A 23,781-nucleotide genomic window follows, 5' to 3' on the forward strand; every position below is an offset into this window, starting at 1 on the left:
CTCAGATTTAAAGGTATGCACCACCACTCCTGACTGCCCATTTACATTTTACATGACAGACTCATTTTTATGGATTATCTTTTGCTTTGTGAAAATACATTTTCTGGCTCACAAGATGGCTCAGCAGGTAAAGCACTCGCCATGTAAGCCAGATGCCAGATGCCCTTAGGCTGATCCTGGTGGCCATGCTAATGTGGTGTCTGGTATCTGTGAGCTCAGCAAGTTTAGGGCAAGATGAGAGGCAGAAACAGAATAACCGGCTTGGAGTTGATATATGAAGTACAGGGGCAGGAACAACAGAGATTCTGCCTTAGAAACAGCTAGAAGGAGAAACTCAGCTACTGAGGAGCTGTCTCCTAACCTGTATACATGCTGCACCCTTCATACAGCCTCTCTATTTCTCACACACAAAAGTTTAAAAAGCTTCACCATTTCAAAAATTGCTAAGGGACCAGACCCTCACCCAGCCCCCTACTTTAGCAGATATGCAGAAAAGACCCAGCAAGATGTAGGCCTCTGATTCAGCAACATGTGCTGAGCTTCCTGACCTTTCTGGACCTGCCCCAGTCATTAGGTCAGATAGCCTTTTACGTGGCAAGAAACCAATAATAAGTTAGCTGGTGCTTTACAGTAAAAATGGCATACAGAGCATAGAATCGTCCTGGGAGGGCCTATAGGCCATAGCAACCAGTTAACCAATCAACACAGGACAGGTTGCCCAAACTTGGAAATGCACCAATCCTGAGACTGTTGCGTCCCCCTACACACTCCCCTTGCACAATCTAATAAATTCCCTGCCTGGAGCCTTCAGGTCCTCCTCAAGCTAGCCACCATGTTGGATAGATAAGGGAACCGAGTTAAGACAGTTAACTCCTTGAACAATAAAATACTCTTTGCTTTTGCATTAGAATGGGTCTCTTGGTGATTTGGAGGTTCAGAATTTGGGCACAACACTACTACACTGTCCCACCATGTGAATAGTGTTCTTATTTTAAAAACACAGACGACCTCAAAAAATAGAGTAACAACCATTTATATTGCAGAAATTTTAGGTATTCCAGTACTTATTTATTCTGTGTGGGGCGGGAACACATGTCATGATGTGTACGAAGGTGAGAGGACAACTTGTTAAGGAGTTGGTTCTCTTCCTTTACCACGTGGGTCCTGAGGATATAGCTCAGGTCCTCACACTCACTTCAGCAGCACATACACTGACATTAGAATGATACAGAAAAGATCAGCATAGTTCCTGTGCAAGAATGACATGCAAATTCATGATTGTTTCATATTTTATTTTTGCTAGGTGGCGGTGGTGCACTTTTAATCCCAGCACACAGGAGGCAGAGGCAGGCAGATCTGAGTTTGAAAACAGAGTTCCAGAACAGCTAGGACTACACAGAGAAACACTGTCTCTAAAAACCAAAAAGCAAACCAAACCAAACCAAGGCAAAACAATTCAGGTCCTGAGGCTTTGAGGCAAGCACCTACTAGCTGAGCCATCTTTCTGGCTCAGATTTGGAGGTTTTTGTAGCAATGGCTCAAAGGCAAAGAAGGCAGAAAAGAAAACAAAGACTAACTTGAAATGTAAGAACCATTGGCCAGATAAACACTAGTTTTCAAATTCCATTGCTTTAAGATGGGGAAAAGATCTATGTCCCAAAGAATGTCTATATATTGTATAATTTGGCAGCTGAATTAAGATCTGTAGACACACACACACACACACACACACACACACACACACACACAAAAAAAAAAAAAAAAAGGACAGAAAAATCTGGACAATGTCATGTGAGAACTCTAAAGAGTAAGCTTCTACAGTTTAGTGAGGCCAACAGTGTTAATCTGTCAATAAATCCTAAGTTTTATCTACTTTCTTCCCATTTAGCAGTTTAAACTAGGAAAGGAGACAGAGAGATGGCCCAGTAGTTAAGGGTACTTGCTGCTCTTCCAAAGGACCTGGGTTTGAATCCTAGGACTTATATGGTGCTTCATAAGTGTCTATAACTCCAGTTTCAGGGGATCTGACGTCCTCTTCTGGCCTCCACAGACATGAGACATACACAAAAACCTCATATATGTATGTATGTTTGTAATATCTATTTATACATATATATAAATAAATAAATACATATCATCTTTTGGATTGCTTGTTAGTTTGAGACAGGGTCTCTTTATATAGCCCTGGCTGTCCTCCAATTCACAAAGAGCCTCATGCCTGTTTCCCATACATTGGGATTAAAAGAGTGTGCCATCACACTTGGCAAAAAACAAAATGAAACAAAACAAAAAAACCCTTAAACAGCACTTTCTTCCCCCCTTCCTCACCTTGCAAGTATATGTGTGGTGTTTGTGCATGTGGGCTTGCCTCATGGAGGCCAGCAACTGACATTAATTGACCATTTTCCTTGATCACTCACTCTCCATCATACACATTGTCTCTCCCTGAAACCCAGAACTCACCAATCTGGCTAGTTTGGTTCGCTAGCTTATTCCAGGGATCCTGTTTATCCCCACTGTGATGGAATCACAGGCAGGCTGCCATGCCTGCTCAGCATCTGCCTGCACGATACAGATCTGAACTCTAGTCCTCATGCTTGCAAAGTAAGGGCATCTGCTGCCAAGCCTGATTACCTGAGTTTGATCCCTAGGACACACATGGTAGGAGAGAACTGATTTCTGTGGCTGTGATGTACATACCACATGGAAAATTGATAAAAGCTTAAAAATATTTTTGTTTTAAAATTTTAATTAGTTAGTTAATTAACATTATTATTAATTTTGAGACAGGACCTCACATGTATGTAGCCTTGACTGGTGGGGAATCTTGCTATATAGACCAGACTGGCCTTGAATTCAGAGGTCTACCTGCCTTTGCCTTCTGAGTGCTGAGATTAAAGGTGTCTGCCACCACTGCCCAGCTCTGGTGTCATGTAGCTTAGACTAACCTCAAACCTGCTATATAGCTGAGGCTGTCTTGAACTCCTAATCATCCTGTTTCCATCTCCCAAGCTATGGGATTACAGAAGGGCACACAAAGCTTCTTGACTGTATAATGATAACATAAGACAGCGGTGTTTTCTTTTTAGGTTGTTGATTCCTTTCATGTTAGTTTTCCTTTATAGTTCTTTTCTCCTTAAATATTAGCTCTAGAGAAACCAATTGGACTGCAGAGCGGTCCTGAGTTCAATTCCCAGAAGTCACATGGCAACTCAAAACCATGTAAAATGAAACCTGATGCTCTCTTCTGGCATGTAGGCATACAGACAAACAGAACACTGTATATATAATAAATAAATCTTTAAAAAAAAAAAAAAAAAAGAAAAACCGCCAGGTGGTGGCGGTGTGTGCCTTTAGTCCCAGCATTTGGGAGGCAGAGGCAGAGGTAGAGGCAGTCAGATCTCTGTGAGTTCGAGATCAATCTGGGCTATGAGAGCTAGTTCCAGGACAGGCTCCAAAGCTACAGAGGAAAACCCTGTCTCGAACCACCCACCCCCCACCAAAAAGAAAAACCAATAATGCAGGGCAAAACCCAGGTTTCTGTCTTACCTGTGTGCCACATGGAGGTTATCGCCTGAGCATTGCACTGCAGTTGTAGCATGTGTCGCAGCATGGCTACTCCCCAGATAGTCAAGTCTGCACATAGTCCTGGAGTCACTGCTCCCAACTTGGAGGACTTTAAGTGCATGGTTTGGGCCTGCAAGCTGGCTGCTCTGAGCTGCCTACACAGTGCAGAGACACTGATGGCACAGATGAATTTGTGTTCCGGGCTATGTTTTTCAGTATGAGGCAAAAGGCTGAAGACAGCATTATAATTACTTTCGTACTTCCCGTTGACATCACATCCAGGAACTGGGGTTTCACCTATTATGCTGCTCTCCCCTTCCCCCTGATTTGTATTCTTGTTTTCAGGTAAACAGATATCTTTGTTACCAGTCTCCTCACAAAGCATCATTACAACTCTGTCAACATTTTCAAATCTTGTCAGAAGAGTTATCCTCAGGGCCACATGGCAGAAGACCCCAAGTGTAAGAAGCAACCCCCCTAGAGGACACTCTATGCTGTGGTAGCGCCCCCATGCCTTCTGCATACATTCTTGGCTGCAATACCTGGCATAGCTGCAGCCACCACAGGGTACTGTGGCCAAGGTGTGCTTCAGACATCGGTGACAGTAGAGGTCTCCATTGGTAATTCTGGTATCCCACTTGTTCTCTAGGCCATAATGCAGTGGGGGCATTTCTCCTGGGTTAAGGACACTTACAAAAGCATCTTCCTTCACCAGGAGTTCTCCTGGGAGAATGTCTTTTGTGGCAACTAGATGGCGGCCTTTCAAAGGGTCTGTGTGTAAGCTGACAGAGAGTGATGCCCCAGAAATCTGTTTGTTCTCTTCCCCCAGGACCATATCCTCAAAGGCTCTGGTGAGAGCTGCTGGGAAGGTTTCTGGGAGATTTTCCTTTTCCTGTATCTTCATTTTCAAGTGATGGAGGTTCCTCTGCAGAATCTGATGAGAGGAAGGTACCAGCATTGGCTTGGCAGTGAGGCTGCTTTCAAGATCAGTGATGGTTTGCTTCGCCTCCTGTAATCTCCCCAGGTTCACCAGGCACTCTGCCTTACGCAGCATCATCTTGGGTTGCAGTCTTTCAGGATACCCATGCATACCTGCTCTCACTATGTCTTTAAGACATGCCTGAAAACGAAAAGGAAATTCCAGGATGACTCTTGGTTTCTACTCTTCCCTATGTACCTAACACTGGAAAACTACAGGCACATAAAGGGTCCATAAAAGTGGACAACTTCAACCGAGAGCTTAGGCCTTAAATTACACCCACTGTACTACTTCTGATTTTTCCTTTTCTCTCTTTTTCCCTCCTTTTCTCCCCCTTCCTTTCCTTCCTCTTCTTTCTTCTTTCTGTCCTTATGCTGGGGATTGATTTCAGCCCCTGTGTAACCTTTTAAATGAATATAATATTTGTTGAGAATAGTATGTCTCATTTTTCTTAAGAAGTTCTGGGGCTTTGTTTTGAGACAAAGTTTTTGCTATATAGCCTTGGCTTGGAACTTTATATGTAGATCAGGTTGGCCCCAAATCCATAGGCCTGTCTCTGCTTCCTGAGATTAAAGATTAAGCTTGTCTCATCACGACCAGCTCAATAGTTTTTTTTTTTTTTTTTTTTTTTTTTTTTTAAATAGGGTTTCTCTGTGTAACACCTCTGGCTGGCCTTGAACTCACAGAAATCTGCCTGCCTCTGTCTCCGAGTTCTGGGATTAAAGGCAGGTCTGTTTTTTAAGAGCAAAAATGTCTTAAAAATTTAAAGGGAGTTAAGAAGGTAGACTTTGCAGGGTTTGATGGTGAAAAGCTCTAATCCCAGCATTCGAGAGGCAGAAGTGGATTTCTGTGAGTTTGAGGTCAGCCTGGTCTACACAATGAGTACCAAGACAGCCAGAGTCACATATTAAGACCCTGTCTCAAGAAATAAACAAACAAAAAAAAAAGAAAAAAAAGAAAAAAAATTGGTTTTAAAGTCAAAGAAATGTGTATTTACTATGAATAGTAAGAGGCTAGGTGTGATCTTAGGCAAGCAAGTTAAGTTATGCAATGTCTTTGTTTTCTCATCTGAAAGAGACAATACATTGAAGGGTCATTTTAGGGATAAGATAATGTAATGTATTTTAATGATGAAAGGAAATTCTGGGTGTGACTAATAAATGGTTATCATTATTAGAAGTTAAACAGACAATAACTTAGGAGGTGACAAAGGGGTAAATTCTTGCTATGTTCTTCTAAACCCATTCTTAGGAGTCTAGTCTTTTTTTCTGTAGGACCCAGAGTTAGATTCTTGGATCTTTTTTCATTGTTCAAAGAATATTTTGTTATTTTCTGTAATCAAACTCATGTAGATAAGACTCTGAATAAGTAATACAGCGTATTACATCTGTATAAATGGAAAAATTAAGTTTAACATATCTAGACCAATATGGCTGTTGATTTTTGTACACTGTCAATTTAACATGGTACACTGGGATTTTTTTTTTCCTCCACAGTTTACAGCACAGCTGAAGCTTCCCAAAATTCAAATTTATATATATATATATATATATATACATATATTAAAAATTAAATAATAGCAGTAAGTTATTCATTAATAGAAGCAGCAGCTTTTTCAGGTTCTGTAATCATCTGAACAAAATCAGAGACATCTGCATACTCCATTAAAAAAAAGGAAAGAAAAGAAAATAGAAATCCAAGATTATTGGATTTTTGTTTTTCAATTTTTAGTAGAAGCTCTGATTGGACAGTATTAAGTACAAAGCCCAGACTAGCTACAAACACACAGCATGACTTAGTCTTCTACATGTTAGGATTACAATTCTAGATAGATTTCTTGCCCTTCTATTTTACTGTGAAGGGCTCTGAGTGTGAACATGTAACTATTTTAATAATCCTCAATTCTAGTGTATAACTGAATGTATGTAGATTTCATACATGGATGGAATGATATTTTAGTGCTTGTCCTTAGTCCTCTCTACTATACATTTCATTGGGCTTACAGGTATCTTCCTAAAACCTAGATCTGTCATTTTGTCATCTCCTGACTTACATTCCAAGGATACAATGCTCCCCTGTTGTTTTTGTTGTGGCTGCAGCATTAGAGGATTAGAAGATGTTTACTGTACAAGAGCTGTAATAAGAGGGATAATCTTAAGCATGTCCTACTTATTTAATTTCTCCCTTTTTTAAACTGTTATTTTATGTTTATGTGTTTTGCCTGCATATATGTCTGTGCACCACATGTCTGCCTGGTGCCTGCAGGCCAGAAGAGGAAGTCAGATTCCCTGGACATGCTATTACATCCTGTTGTGAGCCACCATGTGGGTGCTGGGAATCAAACTCAGGTCCTCTGAAAGAGCAGCCAGTGCTCTTAACCACTGGGCCATTTCTCCAGTCCTCATGTTTCAAAAGAAACAAATGAACAAGCTAATATCTTGACACACTTGGAATCTAAAGTACCATTAGCAACACATTTGGCTGATATGGACATTGAGAAGGACTGGCCTGTTCGATCCAATCCATGCTCTATGGACAGTGCCATAGCCTTTTCTTGCCAACTAGCACTATTCTTCATGGTCACCTGTGAGAGGTGACATGAGTCAGAGGACCTCGTTTGGTGGATGTTAGTGTTTCCTAGCTAACTAACTTCAGTGTGTGCAGAAGAAACAGACAGGACCTCATCTTCCATGGAAGCCACAGGGAGGACACCATGTAACTCAATACTCACTTCATACTGACCCAGATGAAAGAGGGCTGCAGAACGATTGGCATAGCACAGTGAAATATCCTCAGTGTTAGGCCTTGAATGCGACACTCCCTGAAAAACAATGAGCTGATCAAAGGAACAAATGGGAAGTAGCATTTCTAATCTTTTCTGATAATGAGGGATCTACTACTAAAGACTGAATGGAATTGAAAAAAAATTACTGAATCTTAATAATCCTGTACACTGTATGAATATATATCACTATGAATGGCTTAATAAACAAGCTGACTGGTCAAAAGATGAACAGGATAAAGTTATGCAGGAAAGCCAAACTGAGAATGATGGGATGAGGAAGGGCAGAGTCTGGAGCAGCCAGCCAGCCAGAAAATGAGTTGGACATACAAAATGGGATAGAGGTAAAAGCTACAAGCCTCAGGGCAGCACATGGATTAATAGACATTGGTTAAGTTGTAAGAGCTAGTTAGTAACAAGTCTGAGCTATTGGCCCAGCATTTATAATTTATATTAAGTCTCCAAGTCAGTTATGGTCGGGATAGGAAAACTCTGCCTACAGAACCTTTCTGTTCTAGCTACTTCTCTTTCATTTTTACCTTTAGCAAACATCTGAAGATCACTGAGAAATTAAGATGCAATATTGAGAGTTTCTACCATGCCTACAAGTTTATCTAGGTGACCTTGAACTCACTCAGTCTCCCAGGCAGACCTTGAGTTTATGATCCCGCTGCCTTAATTTCCCAAGTAGATAGGATTACAGGCCTGTGCCTCCAGGTCCAATGTAAATGGACCAAACTCTTAATGTAATAAACGCAAGTGTAATAACTGGAAGAAACTATGAAGAGTCAAAAAAGTGATGCTGGAGGAATCCCTTTCTAACTACAATAAAAAAAAAAAAGCCAGATGTTTTGGGTATGGTGGTACATGCCTTAATCACTACAAAGTCTGAGGCTACGCTTGGCTATGTGAAACCCAGCTTCAAAAAAAAAAAAAAAAAAAAAAAAAAAAAAAAAAAAAAAGAGTAAAGAAAAAGAAAAAAACCACAAAAACAAAACTTTAGAAATCATAAAAGGATAATAAACTTGAGTCCATAAGAGCTACAGAGAGAGTTTAGTGGCAAGATGAAGCTCTGGGTTCCTTTTCTAGTAATTAAGATATGTATCATACACACACACACACACAAACACACGTATTCTTATAATACAAAAAAATCAAAGCAATATCAAAATGTAAACTTTAGGCTGAATATATTTCACATTATAAACAAAGAGCTAACTTTTTAAAAAAATAATTTAATTTTTATTTTATGTGCATTGGTGTTAAGGTATCAGATCCCCTGGAACTGGGGTTATAGACAGTTGTGAGCTGTCATGTGGGTGCTGGGAATTGAACCCAGGACCTTTGGAAGAGTGGCCAGTGCTCTTATCCACTGAGTCATCTCTTCAGCCCTAAGAGCTAACTTTCCTTCAACAAGTTTCAAAAGGTCAATAACAAGACAATAAAAATATGCAAACGGTATGAACAGTCCTTATGGGACATACAAATGGCTCTTTGCTTTTTTGTTTGAGACATGGTTTCTCTATGTAGTCCTGGCTGTCCTGGAGCTCACTATGTAGACTAGCACTGGGATTAAAGGTGTATACCACTTGGGAGGTAGAAGCAGGCAGATCTCTGAGTTCTAGGCTAGCTGAAATACTTTTTCATCCATCACTTTGTCAAAGAAAACATAAAACCAAAAACAGACTACTTGACAAAGGAGTGGGATAATGGGCACCCTCATTATATTGCTAGTGTCAGTATAACTAGTCTGATAACTTGTGATATAGTTTAGAAATATATAGTCAATGTTTTGGGGTAGAGTGCTAGATTTAAAAGCCAGAGTTTCATGCATGCTAGGTAAGCATTATAACACTGATCTATGTCGTCAATTCTAAAAATATAACATATTTACAAAACATATATACACATATACATATATATTTGTATTTTGAAACAGGGTTTATCTGTGTAGTCCTGGCTGTCCTGTAGACCAGGCTAGCTTTGAACTTACAGGGATGGAAATGAGGTTAGACTAGGGAACAAAAAAAGAAACCACACTATATATTGCAACTTTTGAAATTTAACTATATGAATATATTTCTTAATCCCAAAATAAAGATAAAATACTAATAAAATATTAATATATAATAATAACCAGTGTTGCTTAAGATATGAAGAAATGAGCATTCTCATATTCTGTCAGAATGGATATTAACTAGTTCTTTCCTGGAGAACAATTCAACATCAGCATCAAAGGCTTGAAAATACTCCTTTGACCCAGCACTTTACCCTTCTACTAATCATCCTAAACAGAAATCAGTTGTACATAAATATTTATACAGAAAGATGCTTATTATAGCATCATACAGCCAAATAATATGCCAGTATTAGATGTTAAATTAAGTACATTTCTTCTCTGTAATAGAACACTGAGTTAGCTATGGAAAATTACTTGGAGCAGAAAATTTAATACCATGAGAAAATGGGTACAATAAATTGTTGAAGAGAAAGAGCAGGTTACAAAACAGTAAGTGCAGCATTATCCCAATTTTGTAAAAGAAAAACACATTCTCACAGGAGAAAGGCTGGCTGGCTGGGTATAAGTAGAAATGTTAACAGTACTTATCACTGGTTATGACTTTTTTTTTTACTCTTTATACTTCTCTATATTTTCCAAAGTAACATTTATTACTTTTACAGGCAAAAACAACAAGCATTACTTTAAAAAGAAAGAAAATAGCAGCTCTCTATAAAATTGCAAAGTACTGTAATCACCAAAATACCAGCTTGTGAAATAGGAAGTGCATCTCCCACTCCATCCAACAAACCTTCATCTTTTTTCTTCTTGAGACAGGGTCTCATGTAGCCAGGCTGATGTCAAACTCATTCTAGAGCTCATTTTAAAAGTTTCATTTTATTTTTAAAATTATGTGCATGTATGAGTGTGGATGCCTGTGGAGGCCAGAAGAGGGTTTGAGGGTTTGGGATCCCCTGAGGTGGGATGCCATGGTCTTTTTTGCAAGGGCAGCAAGTGCTCTCCAGCTCTGAGCATCTCTTTAGCCCCTCCTTTCTTATTTTACATGTTTTACCTGAACAACTTTCCATGGGATCACATTTAGGTTGTAAAGGCATAAAACTGAAGCCAGATACTTTATTACACCATTACAAAGTATGGCTTTTATGTTTGTAGAATGTCTGTTGTAGCTGTGACAGTTTTTGCCAGGAGGGATACAATACCCTGACTTCCAGTGCTGGGAATCAAACCTTGGGCTTCACACATGCTGGCAAGTGGTATAACACCTCACTTTTACCCTCCCCCCCCCCCACATTCCTTTTTCCCTTCTCAGACAGGGTCTCATACAGTTCTGGCTAGCCTCAAACTTGTTACAAAGCTAAGACTGGCCTTCAACTCCTGATCTTCTTTCCACCATGAAACCTGGACTACAGGAGTATGCTACATGCTAAGCTCACCCACTCTTTACTATGTAAGATCACAGATCAAGAGTCTGACACAGTCTTGCTTTAAGCCCATATAGATCTCTGAAAAAGCAATAGAAGGAATTTTCTCAGGTCAGTAAGAGTAACACAGTGTTAAAAGTCATGATTCTGCTTCACAATCTAGCTTGATGGGGCTGGAGAGACGGCTCAGCAGTTAATACTGGTTGTACTTCCAGAGGACATGGGTTTGATTCCCAGAACCCAAATGGTGGCTCACAACAGTCTGTAATTGTAATCCCGGGGGATTTGGTGTCCTTTTCTGGCCTCATCAGGCATGAAGCACACATGTGGTACACAGTTATACATGTAGGAAAAAACCCATATACATAAAATAATTAAAAAATATAGCTTGAGCATGGTTAGTGTAATATAAAGTATCTATTGACTGTCACTAATTACAATGTGTTAACTGACAGATCAGGCAGTAGTTGCCCCTAAAAGCAGATCTCTGTGAGCTTGAGGCCAACCAGGGCTACACAGAGAAACCCTGTCTCAAAAAACAAAACAAAACAAACAAACAAACAAACAGGCAAAAACAACCAAATAACAAAACAAAATATGTTAACTGATGATCAATGAAACCTAGATTGGCTGGGCTATGGCAAATCCACTTATTTTCTTTTCATTCTGGTTATTTTATCGAGACATGGTCTCACTACATAGCCTTGGCTGGCCTGGAGCTTGCTACGTAGATCATGATGACTTGAATTCATAGAGATCTGTCTGCTTTTGCTTCCTGAGTGCTGGAATTAAAGGCAAGTGCCACCATGCTCACCCTAAGTTAATATGGTGGTAAGCTAGCATGTGGCTAGCTAAAAATCTAGCTGCTCACTAAATTAGGACTAGCAAGCTAAAATTTTCATCAGTTCTACAGACAAAACTGGCATATAATTCAGTGAGAATTACCACCTGGAAAAGCAGGGCAAAGGGCCAATAAACTTGTGGCTACTATGGGTCTGAAGGAAAATGGGAAGAATCTTCCAAAACTTAGGATATATAAATGATCCTTGGTTTGAGAATATAATCAACAATAGAATTCTATCATTTTCCCCCAAATACAATCCAAACTGTAGACAAACAAAACAAAACAAACCCCCATTTGCTATGAAATTCAGTACTATGCCTTTAACTTCTGCAGAACATGCCTGTGCAACTGCTGGGTTGCATGCACGGTACCTTAGAGTATAGCACTGCGGCGCCCGTATAGTCCTTCTCTTGGAATTTTTTGTTTCCTTCTTCTCTGTAGAAAAGGGGAGCATCATAGTCCTTTTCCACCAAGTAAGCACTAGAAAGTCGCTTTAAAAACACCTCATCTTCAGGTCTTTGTGAAGAAAGAAGGAAACAAACAAAAAGGAGAAATTTGTTATTTCAAGTAAGGCTCTGAAATCCCCATTGAAAACACAGCAAGGGGCTGAGAGCAGTGTGTACAGGGCTATATGCACTATGTAATCCAACTGGAGAGATCTTCCTGGTCTCAGAGACAGAGGGACAGGGAAATCCATTTAGAGCTGAGTGCTAATGTCTGACTCTTTATCTCACACTTAGTGTCAATGAATCATCCCTTGGAGCACACATCACAATAAAGCCTGGGTGAAAAGTGATATAATACATGGAATCTTTGCATCAAGGAGTGCTCTCCAGTTACACTGTGTGGAAAATACAGAGGAGGGCTGGGGAGATGGCTCTGCAGTTAAACACACACACACACACACACACACACACACACACACACACACACACACACTATCGAGAGGACCAAAGTTCACTTGGCGCTCACATCAGATGGCTCACAACCATCTGTAATTCTAGTTCCAACAGCATCTTACACCTCTGACCTCTGTGGGTATGTGCACACATACCCACAACAGGAACATACATATAATTAAAAATAATAAAAATAAATTACAAAAAAAAAAACACTGAAGATTTGGTGCAGACTTGTAATCCCAGCCATCAAGAAGCTGAGGCAACAGGAATTAACACAAGTTGGAGGCTAGCCTAAGCAAGACAGTAAGATTTTTTTCAAACACATGGCATACAACACGCACGCATGTGCATGTGCGCAAAGGCATTTGCTGCCAAACTTGACAACCGAGTTTGATCCTGGGATCTAAATGAAGGCAGGAAAGAACTCCTACAAGTTGTTTTCTGATCTCTATATGAACACAATGGCATGCATGCATGAGCGCACACATAACCACAAAAAAAATAAATAATTAAAAAAATACTTTCTGGGTGTGGTGGCATACTCCTTCAACCCCAAATTGTGGGAGGCAGAAGCAGGTGGATCTCTATGAGTTTGAGACCAGCATGGTCTACATAGCAAATTCTATAACAGGAATATACAGTGATATATTGTCTCAAAATAAACAGATAAATAATAAATGAGAGTTGGAGAGCTGGCTCAGTGGTTTAGTTCCCAGCGCGCTAACATAGCAGTTTACCCCCAACTATAGTTCCAGTTCCAAGGGAACCAGCATCTCTCTCCTGTTTTGAATATACATATGTGTAGTTAAAACACTCATATACATAAAATAAAAATAAATTTACAAATTAAATAACACCTTTCTAGTTTGAAATAACTAGGTTTATTTGCAAACAAAGTCCAAAGAATTCCTGTGTGATGTCCTTCCAGACTGCCTGCCTAAGTGCTAACACCTCTACATTCACTTTCTGACCCACCTTCCTCTGCCATTCACCGAGGGTTTTCAGCAGTTTTAAAGGCATGTACTATTACTCTCAGCTTCAATATATTTTTTTCCTCTTGATACAGGGTCTTTGTATAACACAGGCTGGCATCAAACCCACAATCCTCCTTCCTCAGCCTCCCAAATGCTGATAAAAGATTTTATTTTCTTTAAAAAATATTTTTATGTGTATGTGTGTGTGTGTGCCACATGTGTGCAAGTTTCCATGGAGACTGGAAGAGGGTGTTGGATTCCCTGGAGCTGGAGTTACAGTTGGTTGTGATCCAACTAAGGTGGATGCTGGGAACTGAACTTAGGTCCTCCAGAAGCGGAGCTAAGAACTGCTGAACCCTCTCTCTAGTCCCACAAATGTTTCATATAGTGGAATTTGACGTGATATATTAGTAAAAAATATACACGTATGTGGTGGTTTGAAAGAAAGTGGCCCCTGAAGGGAGTGGCTCTATTAGAAGGTGTGGCTTTGTTGGAGTGGGTGTGGCCTTGTTGGAGGCAGTATGTCACTGGGGGTGGCATTGGGGTCTTCTATGCTCAAACTACTCCCAGTATGGAAGACACCTCACTTCCTGTTGCCTGCAGATCAAGATATAGAATTCCAGTGCCACGTCTGTCTGCATGCCTCCATGTCCTGCCATGATAATGGACTAAACTTCTGAAACTGTAAGCCACCCCAATAAAATGTTTTCTTTTATAAGAGTTGCCAAGGTCATGATGTCTCTTCATAGCAATAGAAACCCTAACTACGACAACATACATACTTAATATTATATTTTCAAATGAGGAGATAGAATAATTTATATTATACTTTTTGACCATAATGCCATAAACTAAAACACAGAAAATAAAAGTAAGAACATCAACAAAATAACAAGATACTAGGTATGGTGGCACATACCTTTAATTCCACCACTCAGGAGGCATAGGCTGGTAGATTTCTGTGAGTTTGAGGCCAGCCTGGTCTATATAGAGTTCAAGGCCAGCTTGTCTCAAAAAACCAAAACAAAACAAATAAACACCCCCTCCCTAAATGACAAGAAAAGGTAAAACTTCTCTTAGGTAACTTCATTCGGAGAAGGAATTATTATCAAAGCTACAGAATTTTGTTTTTAAACATTCATTTGCTTATGTAGGTCATGTGTATGGCTCAGTGCAGCAGAGGGCAGAAGACAACTTTAAGGAGTTAGCTTCCTCTTACTAAATGTATTTGAGTCCCAGGGACTGAACTTAGATCATTAGGCTTGGTTACAAGTACCTTTACTCTGAGCCATCTCCTTGGCCTATGCAAATATGAGCACCAGAATAAGTATGGGCCTGCCACTGAGTAGGGCCAAACACAGGAGGTCACTGGAGCTTTGGGTAAAAAGATAAACACGTACCAGGTTCAAGATGATACCCTGCCTCAAAGGAATAAACTATGTTTCTTTGCATATGTGCCATGAAAAAAGATATATTTTAAATCTGTTATGGATTTTTTTTTCTTGGTGGTGGTGGTAGATAAGTACATAAAATATATTCAATGATGAAAATGTAAAATTTTGTTTTGAATTGTTTGAGACAGGGTTTCTCTATGTAGCTCTGGCTGTCCTGGATCTCACTATGTAGACCAGACTGGCCTCGAACTCATAGAGATCCTCCTATCTCCACCTCCTAAATGTTAGAACAAATGGCATGTGCTATCACTATGGCTGGAAAGTGAAAACTTAATGTGAAGCTCCACAGCTTCTGTTCTGAGTGCCTATTCTAGCTGTACAGGAGTTTAATGAGTTGAATAGACTTTGGATCTGGCTAATTTTGGTGTGTAATGTTTTATTTATTTATAAGTTTTTTTAAATAATAAAGTTGCTAAAAACTATTGTTTTTATTTATGCATTCAGGGTTTTTTTTTATTTTTTGAAACAGGGTTTCTCTGCATAGCCTTGGTTGTCCTGGGACTTGCTCTGTAGCCAGGCTGGCTTTGAACTCACTGAGATCCACCTGCCTCTACCTTCCCAGTGCTGGGATTAAAGGCATGTGCCACCACAGTTGGGTATTATTTGTTAATTTTTAAAAATAAAGACTCATTTCAAAAATGTATGTGTATGGGCTGGAAAGATGGCTCAGCAGTTAAGAGCACTGACTGCTCTTCCAGAGGTCCTGAGTTCAATTCCCAGGAACCACACAGTGGCTCACAACCATCTATAATGAGATCTGGTTCCCTCTTCTTGATGGGGGATGTTATTCTGTATATGTTTCTCTTATTGATTGATGAATAAAATACTGATTGGCCAAGCAGAAAGACAGGCGGGGCTAGGAGAGGAGGAGGATTCTGAAAAAGGTAGGCAGAGTGAGCTCACCAGACAGAGTAGCGATGCTGCCAGAGGAGTAATACCATGCCTGGAAATACTAGGTAAGCCATATAGCCTCATGGCCATACATAAATTGATAGAATGGATTAATAATTAAAACAGAGCTAGTCAATAAGAAGTCCAACCAAAGGCCAATAGTACTATAATTAACGTTCATCTCTGAGTGTTCATTTGGGGCTGATGCAGCTGTGGGACCAGGCTGGGGAGAAAAACTATCTGCAACATCTTCTTGTCTGCAGGCTTACATACATGTAGGCAGAATACTATATACACAACAAATAAATTAACCTTTAAAAAAACTGTGTGTGCATACTTGTGTGCCTGTGTGAGTGTATGTGTACCACCTGCATGCAGGTTCCTGAAGAGGCCAGACCAGAGCGTCAGGATCTCTGGAACTGGAGTTAAAGGCAGTTAGTTGTGAAGCAACATAGAGTTGCTGAGAGCCAAACCCAGGTCCTCTACAAGAGTAGCACGCTTCCCCTACTGTGAGACAGGGTTTCATTGTATAGATCTGGCTGTCCTTTAGACCAGGCTGGTGTTGAACTCACAGAGATCCACCTGCCTCTGCCTCCTGTGTGCTGGGATTAAAAGGCGTGCACCACCACTGCTAGCTATAACTGCTGTCTTTATTTTTTGTGCATTTGTGTGTGTGTGTGTGTGTGTGTGTGTGTGTGTGTGTGTGTGTACAAGCATATAGTGTACGCATAGCATACATGTGGAGGTCAGAGGACAACTGACTAAGACAACATGGTTCCCACTTTTAACTACTGTGGATAATGCTGCTATGAACACTGATATGCAAATACTTGCTCACATTCTGCTTTTAATTCTTTTGGGTATAAATCCAGAAGTGGGATTACTGCATCATGCAATAATTCTCTAACTTCCAAGCAAGTTTCCATAATGGTTATATCATTTTACATTCCCACTGGCTACGAGAAGGGTTCCCATCTCTACACATCTTCACCAACATTTCTGGCTTTGTTTTTGAGTAGCAGCTGTTTAATGACTGTGAAGTGGTATCTTATCTCAGTGTTGATTTGAATTTCCTTGATCATTAATGTTGTAAAGCATCATTTTACATGTTTATTGGCTGTATGTGTATCATCTTCTTAGGAGAAATGTTGATTCAAGTTATTTGCCTGGTTTTTAATTGGATTTTTAAAAATTGTTGTTGAGTTGTGGGAGTTCTTCATTAACTCTGGATATTAATACTCTGATAAAAATGATTAAAAAGTATTTGCTTCCATTTTGTGGGCTATGTTTTTATTCTCTTGATATTGTCTTTTGATTCTCAACAGTTTAATCTGCATGAGGTCTAGTTTATTTTTTCTTTCACTGGCCATGCTATTGACACATCCAGTAATCACTGTCAAACCAGCCATGAAGGCTCTGTTTTAAGAGATTCACAGTTGTAGCTCTCTAAGTTTGCATATTTTGTTTCACTTAATTTTGTATATGGCATAAAAGTCTAACTCCATCCTTCCTCCAGCCTTAACCTCTGTCACCATCAAGTTCTTCAGAAAAAAGCCTACACCTTGAGGTCAGCTCCTTAAACACAAGATGTTCCATGGGGAGGTGAAATAGTTCATCCTGCAGGAAGCTTGTAAACTCAGGAAGTAAACAGCTCAGTAGCTTAACTCTCTGAAACTGACTGGATCACAAGGTCCTTTCTTTCCTCAAGCATATAGAAGCTGTAAGGACTAGGGAGAGACACTATCAGATCAGCTGAGACTAGCTCCCTGGAAGACGCTCAGACATACTGGGCCAGCTCCAAGGGACAGCTTGTAGGTTGTGCTATGAACTGTAGGTTTCTAGCTTTCCTGAGCTTTCCATGCTGGAGTGGGCTTTTAGTGATGCAGGAATAGTGTCACATAACACCCTCTCTTATTCGATGTCTTAGTTAGGGTTACTTTGCTGTGAAGAGCTACAAAGACCAAGGCCACTTGTATAAAAGAAAGTATTTACTTGGAGGCTTACTTGCAATTTGGTTCATGATCATCACACTGGGAAACACAAGACATGGTGCCAGAGTAGCAGCTGAGAGCGCTATACCCTGATCTGTAGGCAGCAGGCATGAACTCTTGAAACCTCAAAACCCAACTCCCTAGTGACATACCTCCTACATCTGGCCACACTTACTCCAACCAGGCCACACCTCCTTATCCTTCCCAAACAGTTCTAGCAACCAGGGAGCAAGCATTTAAATATATGGAGCTGTGGGGACCTCCCTCCCCACTTGCTTTTCTCCTTTCCTCCACTCTCCCTTCTCTCCAGCAAAACCAAGAGAAGAAAAGCCTCTCAATGGAGCCAGCCTGCAAAGGGAAAATCCCTGCCTTGGCCTTAGACTAGGTACAAAGTAAGACTGGAAGTAATAATTTAGTAACTGGCATTCATCTATATTTAAATTCATGTTTTCTCTAACCATTTCAAATTAAGTGTAGGCTAGATGAGGTGGTATACACCCTGAACACCAGCATTCAGAAGACAGAGGCCAGCATGGCCTACACAGCAAGTTCTAGGCTAGCTAGGATTACACAGTGAGACCTTGTCTCAAGGAAAGAAAGAAAGAAAAAAGGAGGAAGAATAAGCACAGCTATCACCAATGTTTACCTTTAGATAATTTTAGGCTTCTGCTTGCTAGTAGCAACAATATTTTCTTTCTTCCTTTTTTGTTTTTGAGGTGTATCTTTGTTCCTCTTTTTATTTAGTTAATTTTTATTAATTTATTTTTTACATTCCAATCCCAGTTTCCCCTCCCTCCTCTCCTCCTGCTCACCCTACTACCCCCCTCCTTCCATCTGCTCCTCTAGGAAGTCTACTAAGTCTGTCTCTTCATCTCCTTGAGGCAGGACCAAGGCATCTCTCACCCTGTGTCCAGACTGGACAAAGTATCTCTCCATATAGAATGGGCTCCACAAAGTCAGTTTGTGCATTAGAGTTAGATCTTGGACCCACTGCCTTGGCCTCATATATTGTCCCAGTCACACCATAGTCACCTATATTAAGGGAGTCTAATTTGATCTTATGCAGGTTCCCCATTTGTCAGACCTGAGTCAGTGACCTCTCACTAGCTCAGGTCAGCTGATTCTGTTTTCCACATCATGGTCTTGACTCCAGACAATCTTTTCTTAGATAACAATGTTATGTTTGACTGTGACAAATCCCACAAAGGCTCATGTGTTTGAACATGGTCTCTAACTGGTATGGTAGCATTGTTTCGGAAGGTTGCAGCAGACATCTATTGTGTGTAAGGCCTGGCTAGCAGATGTACACATCCATCTTTCATTATATAAGCAAGCAACCTAAGAACAGAGAAAGAGAGAGTAAGTTCCTGATTCATTCTGAGACTATCACAACTCTGATTCCAAGAGTTGACAAAAAGAACAGAAGAAATATGTAGACTAATATTATTTAACTATAGTTATAAAAATCTTATTTAAACAACCAGAAAAACGGTCATTTCTCAAGATATTTTGAAAAACTTGGTAAAATTCAGTGTATTTGTGATTAAAAAAAAAAAAAAACTTTAGCATTGAGGAATATAAGGCAATTCCCTTGAACTGAAGCAAGCTGCATGTTATAATCTATCCTAAATGTGCATGAGTGTTGACTACAGCATATGTGTAGTCAACATGTATGTATGCTATCAAAGGCAAAAAATAAGAAGTACCAATGCTGGATCAGAGGATTACAAAGTCAGTAAGAAGTACCAATACCAGATCAAAGAATTACTATGTATACATATCATTATTTAACCCAAAAAATGCTAAGTAGATTGGCACAACAATGAAACAATATTATAGTACACCAAAGCAGACATTTATACAGCAATTTATTAAAAATTCTACCTTTTATTTATAACCTCTAACCACCAATTATAGAATGCAGTTGGGGGAAAATGTTTATACACAATAACAACAAAAGAAACCTTTTAAGTAAAAATAAATCTAGCAGGAAATGTGCAAGACCTATATAAAGAAAACTATAAACCTTTACTTAAGGACATAAAAGAAACCCCAAGTAAGTGGCAGGACAACCTTTTCCTTGGATGAAAACATTTAATATTGTAAAGATGTCAGCTCTCCCTAAATGAATCTATAAATTTAACACAATCCCAATCAAGAGCCCAACAACATTTTTATGAAACTCGACAAGCCAATTCTAAAGTTCACATGGGGAAATGTATATAAAATAACAAAGGTGCCAAAGAAGGGTAATGGCTGTGGATGTGTGCATCTTGGCCTAATCATACAGCCAGGAAGTCACATCTGTACTGGAGGGTTTCCTGATTACTACTACTACTACTACTACTACTACTACTACTACTACTACTACTATTATTATTTATAATTACTAGCTTCTCTCAGACAGAATTTTTCTGTGTGGTCATGGCTGTCCTGTAACTCACTTTTACACCAAGTTGACCTCAAACTCACAGAGATCCATCTGCCTCTGGTTTCCTGCATTTTGAGTGCCCGTTACCTCCTACTCATAAATCTCTGTGAGGAAACTGTTCCTTGAATGGAAACAGGATTGACCTCCATATCACACCAGGCTTGGACAATTAGAGGAATTGCACATCTTAGACCAAAGGGATATGTGGGAAATCAAAGTTAGGCTAATCTATCCCCATGGCTGGGCATAGCTGAGAACATCTTTACTCCCAGAAATTGGGAGGGCAGCGGCTGGAGGATCTCTGTGAGTTCAAGACCAGCCTGGTCTACAGAGTGATTTCCAGGACAGCCAAAGGAAGCCTTCCAAGAACTGTTCAATGAAACTATCCAGAAAGAAGATCTCCCCCTCTGGGGTTAGTAAGCTAAGTGAGTGTGCCCTGGGCTAAGAGTGGGTACAGCATTACCAAATGCAAAGTCTGTTAGATGCTAAAGAAATATGAAGTCTGATGGTGTACTCTGGGCCTTTGTATATAAGGCAATCTGAAAATATATCTGCTCTTGAAAATTTTAGTTTCATAGTTATAAATATCAAATTTGGGCTGGGTTTCTGTTAACTTGAAACTTGAAAGGTTATAAAATGAATGAAGTTATAGCAATTGAAACTCTTTGGTTCTGGCACACAGAATCTAGAAACAAATTTATAAAGTACACGGGAACTTAATTTTCAATAACTATGGCATTCTGACAAGATGGGTCATTCAATAAATGCTGTAGAAAAATCATTTTGTAAAAAGATTAAAATACCATCCTAGTTTGGTTTTCTGTTGTTATGATTAAGCCCTGATAAAAGCAACCAAGGGAGGAAAGGGTTATTTGGCTTACATGACTTGATAACGCTAAATCATTGAGCAAAGTCAGGATAGGAGTTCATCAAGCTGGATCTGGAGGCAGGAACTGGAGCAGAAACCATGGAGGAAGGCTGCTTACTGGCTTGTTCCCAGGCTTCTGCACAGCTGCCTTTCTTATACTTCTCAAGATCACCTGCCCAGATGTAGGGCTGCCCACAGTGGGGGCAATGAGCAATCAAGAAAATGCTCCACAGATATGTCCACAAGCTAATCCAATAGAGGCAATTCCAATTCATATTACTACTCCTATATGTCTAGGTATGTGTCAAGTTCACAAAAAACTAACCAATCACACACAATATTAATTTCAGCTCTAGTGTATGTGTGTGTGTTGTGAGGGGGTGCTGGGGACCAAGCCCAAGCTTTTAGGTATGCTAGGTATGATCTCTTCCATTGGTTCCCATATATTTCTTAGAATACCTAAGATAACATAAATACCTAAGATAACATAACATGGTTGTTATGTTGTATGGTCCAGTGATTAAGGACAAGAAAAAAGAACCTATATATGATCAGCGCACCACATGTAGAGACTTGCTCGGACACTGAGTGCTGGAGAGAGAGGATGATCTGTGACAAGCAGGGAGCTTAACTGGGTGTGCCTACATATCATGTCAGGTACATGGATTCAGTACAGTGAGTATGTGTGATTCAATTCAAGTTTGACTGTGGGAGGACTTGCTGGGATTCTTTTTCCTGCCTAATATTTTCCATCTGAGATCCTGTGGAAATGGATGGTTGACTGTACAATGAAAGATATCATAAAGTTTTAAAAGAGAAAATTAGTAACATACACAGTGAAGTATAGCAAATATTTAAATAGCCAGTCTTATAGATTGATGTAATATGACCCACTGGCACAATGCACAAAGGACACAATAGAAGCAATGTAGATGAGCTTAATGCCTGAAAAAGGATACTATTTCGCTTGTGATCAGAAAGCTGTCCATTAAATACCAGCATTCCCCCCCCTTTGTTCTTTTTGTGTTTTGTGGTTCTGAGGACTGAACCCAAGGACTGTTGTTCTGGAATGTTGGTGAGAATGAGAGAAATGTCTCTCACATGTTGTTTATGGGAAGCTGGTAAAGGCTTTTTGGTGAACAATATGGCAATAGCTATTCATTTAAGATGCCCATAACCACAGGTGGAGCAATTCTCTAAGAGTCTATCTTAATTTCTTAAGTATGTGCTCAAAAAACACACATAAAGACTGTTTACTGTAGCAGTTTTTGTAGTAGTGAAACAAAACCAAACAACAAAAAATACTTAATTGCTCATCAGTAGGAAAAAGAACAACTAAATTGGGACATAATTATACTATTCTAGTTATATCACATGGCTGTTAAGAAGATTAAGGTGTGATGTTGAAAAGCTGCCACAGAACAATGCACACAATATAATCTAATGGAGAATAAATAAAAAGCTATAAAATGTATTTATGTGCAAACATGTGCCAATACACAAAAGAACCAGAAAGCTCTCTGACCATAAATCTTTGAAAGAATAAGAATGTGAAAAGTTCCCCCCAAACTCCTGAGTTGAAGGCATGGTCCTCAATGCCTTCAACTAAGAGGTGGGACTCTTAGGAAGTGCCTGGATCAGAAATGCTCTGATCTAACTAATTAATGGATTAATTAATTGATATATTGATAATCTGAAGGCATTACTGAGAGGCGGCAGAAACAAGGTGAGACCTAGCTACAGGAGTTTGTCACTGGAGGCATGCCCTGGAAGGGGTCTACCTTGTTGTTGGTCCTTTGCTTTCTCTGCTTCTTGGTGGCCATACAGTGAGCGGCCTCTTCTGCTACAAGCTCCTCCTACTCACATGATACTCTGAATTCCTTCAGGTTCAAAGCCACACAGCCAGACTATTGAAACTATAAGTCAGAACAAACCTTCCTCCCTTGGGCTTTACCAGGTATTTTGTTATGACAATGAAAAACTGAACATAGAAAGGCGGTGCTGACTGTAGGGCTGCTGCGATGGTTTCACCTGGTGATGGAGTTCAGATGCCTCAGATCTGGTTTAGGGGAGATGTCTAGAGAAGTTTGGAGTAACAGGCTACAGAGAGCACAGATGCTATGAACTGAATTTACTGGTCTATTCCTGTGAGAGCTGGGAACAGAATGTTGACAGAATACAAAGCACAGGCTGTCTCATGAGGTTTCAGACAGGAATAAGCACTTTCTTGGGAATTGGGTTAGAGGCATTCCTGTGACATTATGACAAAAGACTGGTCTACATTTTGCCATGCCTTGAGACTTTGTGGAAGGCTGAGTTTAAAGGTGATGATTAATCCATGGAGTGGATTTTAAGGTAGCCCAGGCTACTGCTAGATGCATTTAACTGGATTCATATTAAGAATTGGGAGGAAGAAAGCAGAGCAGAGAGGACAGTTTTGGTAGAAAAGGAGTTCTTGATACACAAGTTACTTCTTACAGTTTGTTAGCTTTTGTGGGGCTGTGACCAAACTACCTGACAGAGCAGCTGCAGAAGAAAGGGATTTCCACCTGTGGCAGCAGGGAAGACACACTGCAACAGCCCACCATTCGGGCAGGAAGGCATGGAAGAGGACAGCTGTTTACTGTGTGGAGAATCAGGAAACAGAGAGCTGCCTA

The 23,781-nt window shown here is 39.9% G+C and overlaps 1 protein-coding gene and 1 pseudogene across 1 annotated transcript in view; one reads left to right on the forward strand and one right to left on the reverse strand.

The window, feature by feature from the left end:
* The window catches only part of Smyd4 (SET and MYND domain containing 4), a 48,891-nt gene that overhangs the window by 15,794 nt on the left and 9,316 nt on the right, over positions 1-23,781 (reverse strand). Inside the window, exons 3-5 of the mRNA XM_051180014.1 lie at positions 11,985-12,129; positions 7,278-7,367; positions 3,550-4,687 (exon numbers count right to left, since the gene is read on the reverse strand). Of these exons, the coding sequence (XP_051035971.1) occupies positions 3,550-4,687; positions 7,278-7,367; positions 11,985-12,129 (1,373 nt within the window). The remainder of the gene's footprint in view (positions 1-3,549; positions 4,688-7,277; positions 7,368-11,984; positions 12,130-23,781) is intronic.
* LOC127219917 (uncharacterized) lies at positions 1,182-1,294 on the forward strand (annotated as a pseudogene).

The sequence above is a fragment of the Phodopus roborovskii genome, unplaced genomic scaffold, assembly GCF_943737965.1.
Source record: "Phodopus roborovskii unplaced genomic scaffold, PHOROB, whole genome shotgun sequence".
In the NCBI taxonomy this organism is placed as follows: Eukaryota; Metazoa; Chordata; class Mammalia; order Rodentia; family Cricetidae; genus Phodopus; species Phodopus roborovskii.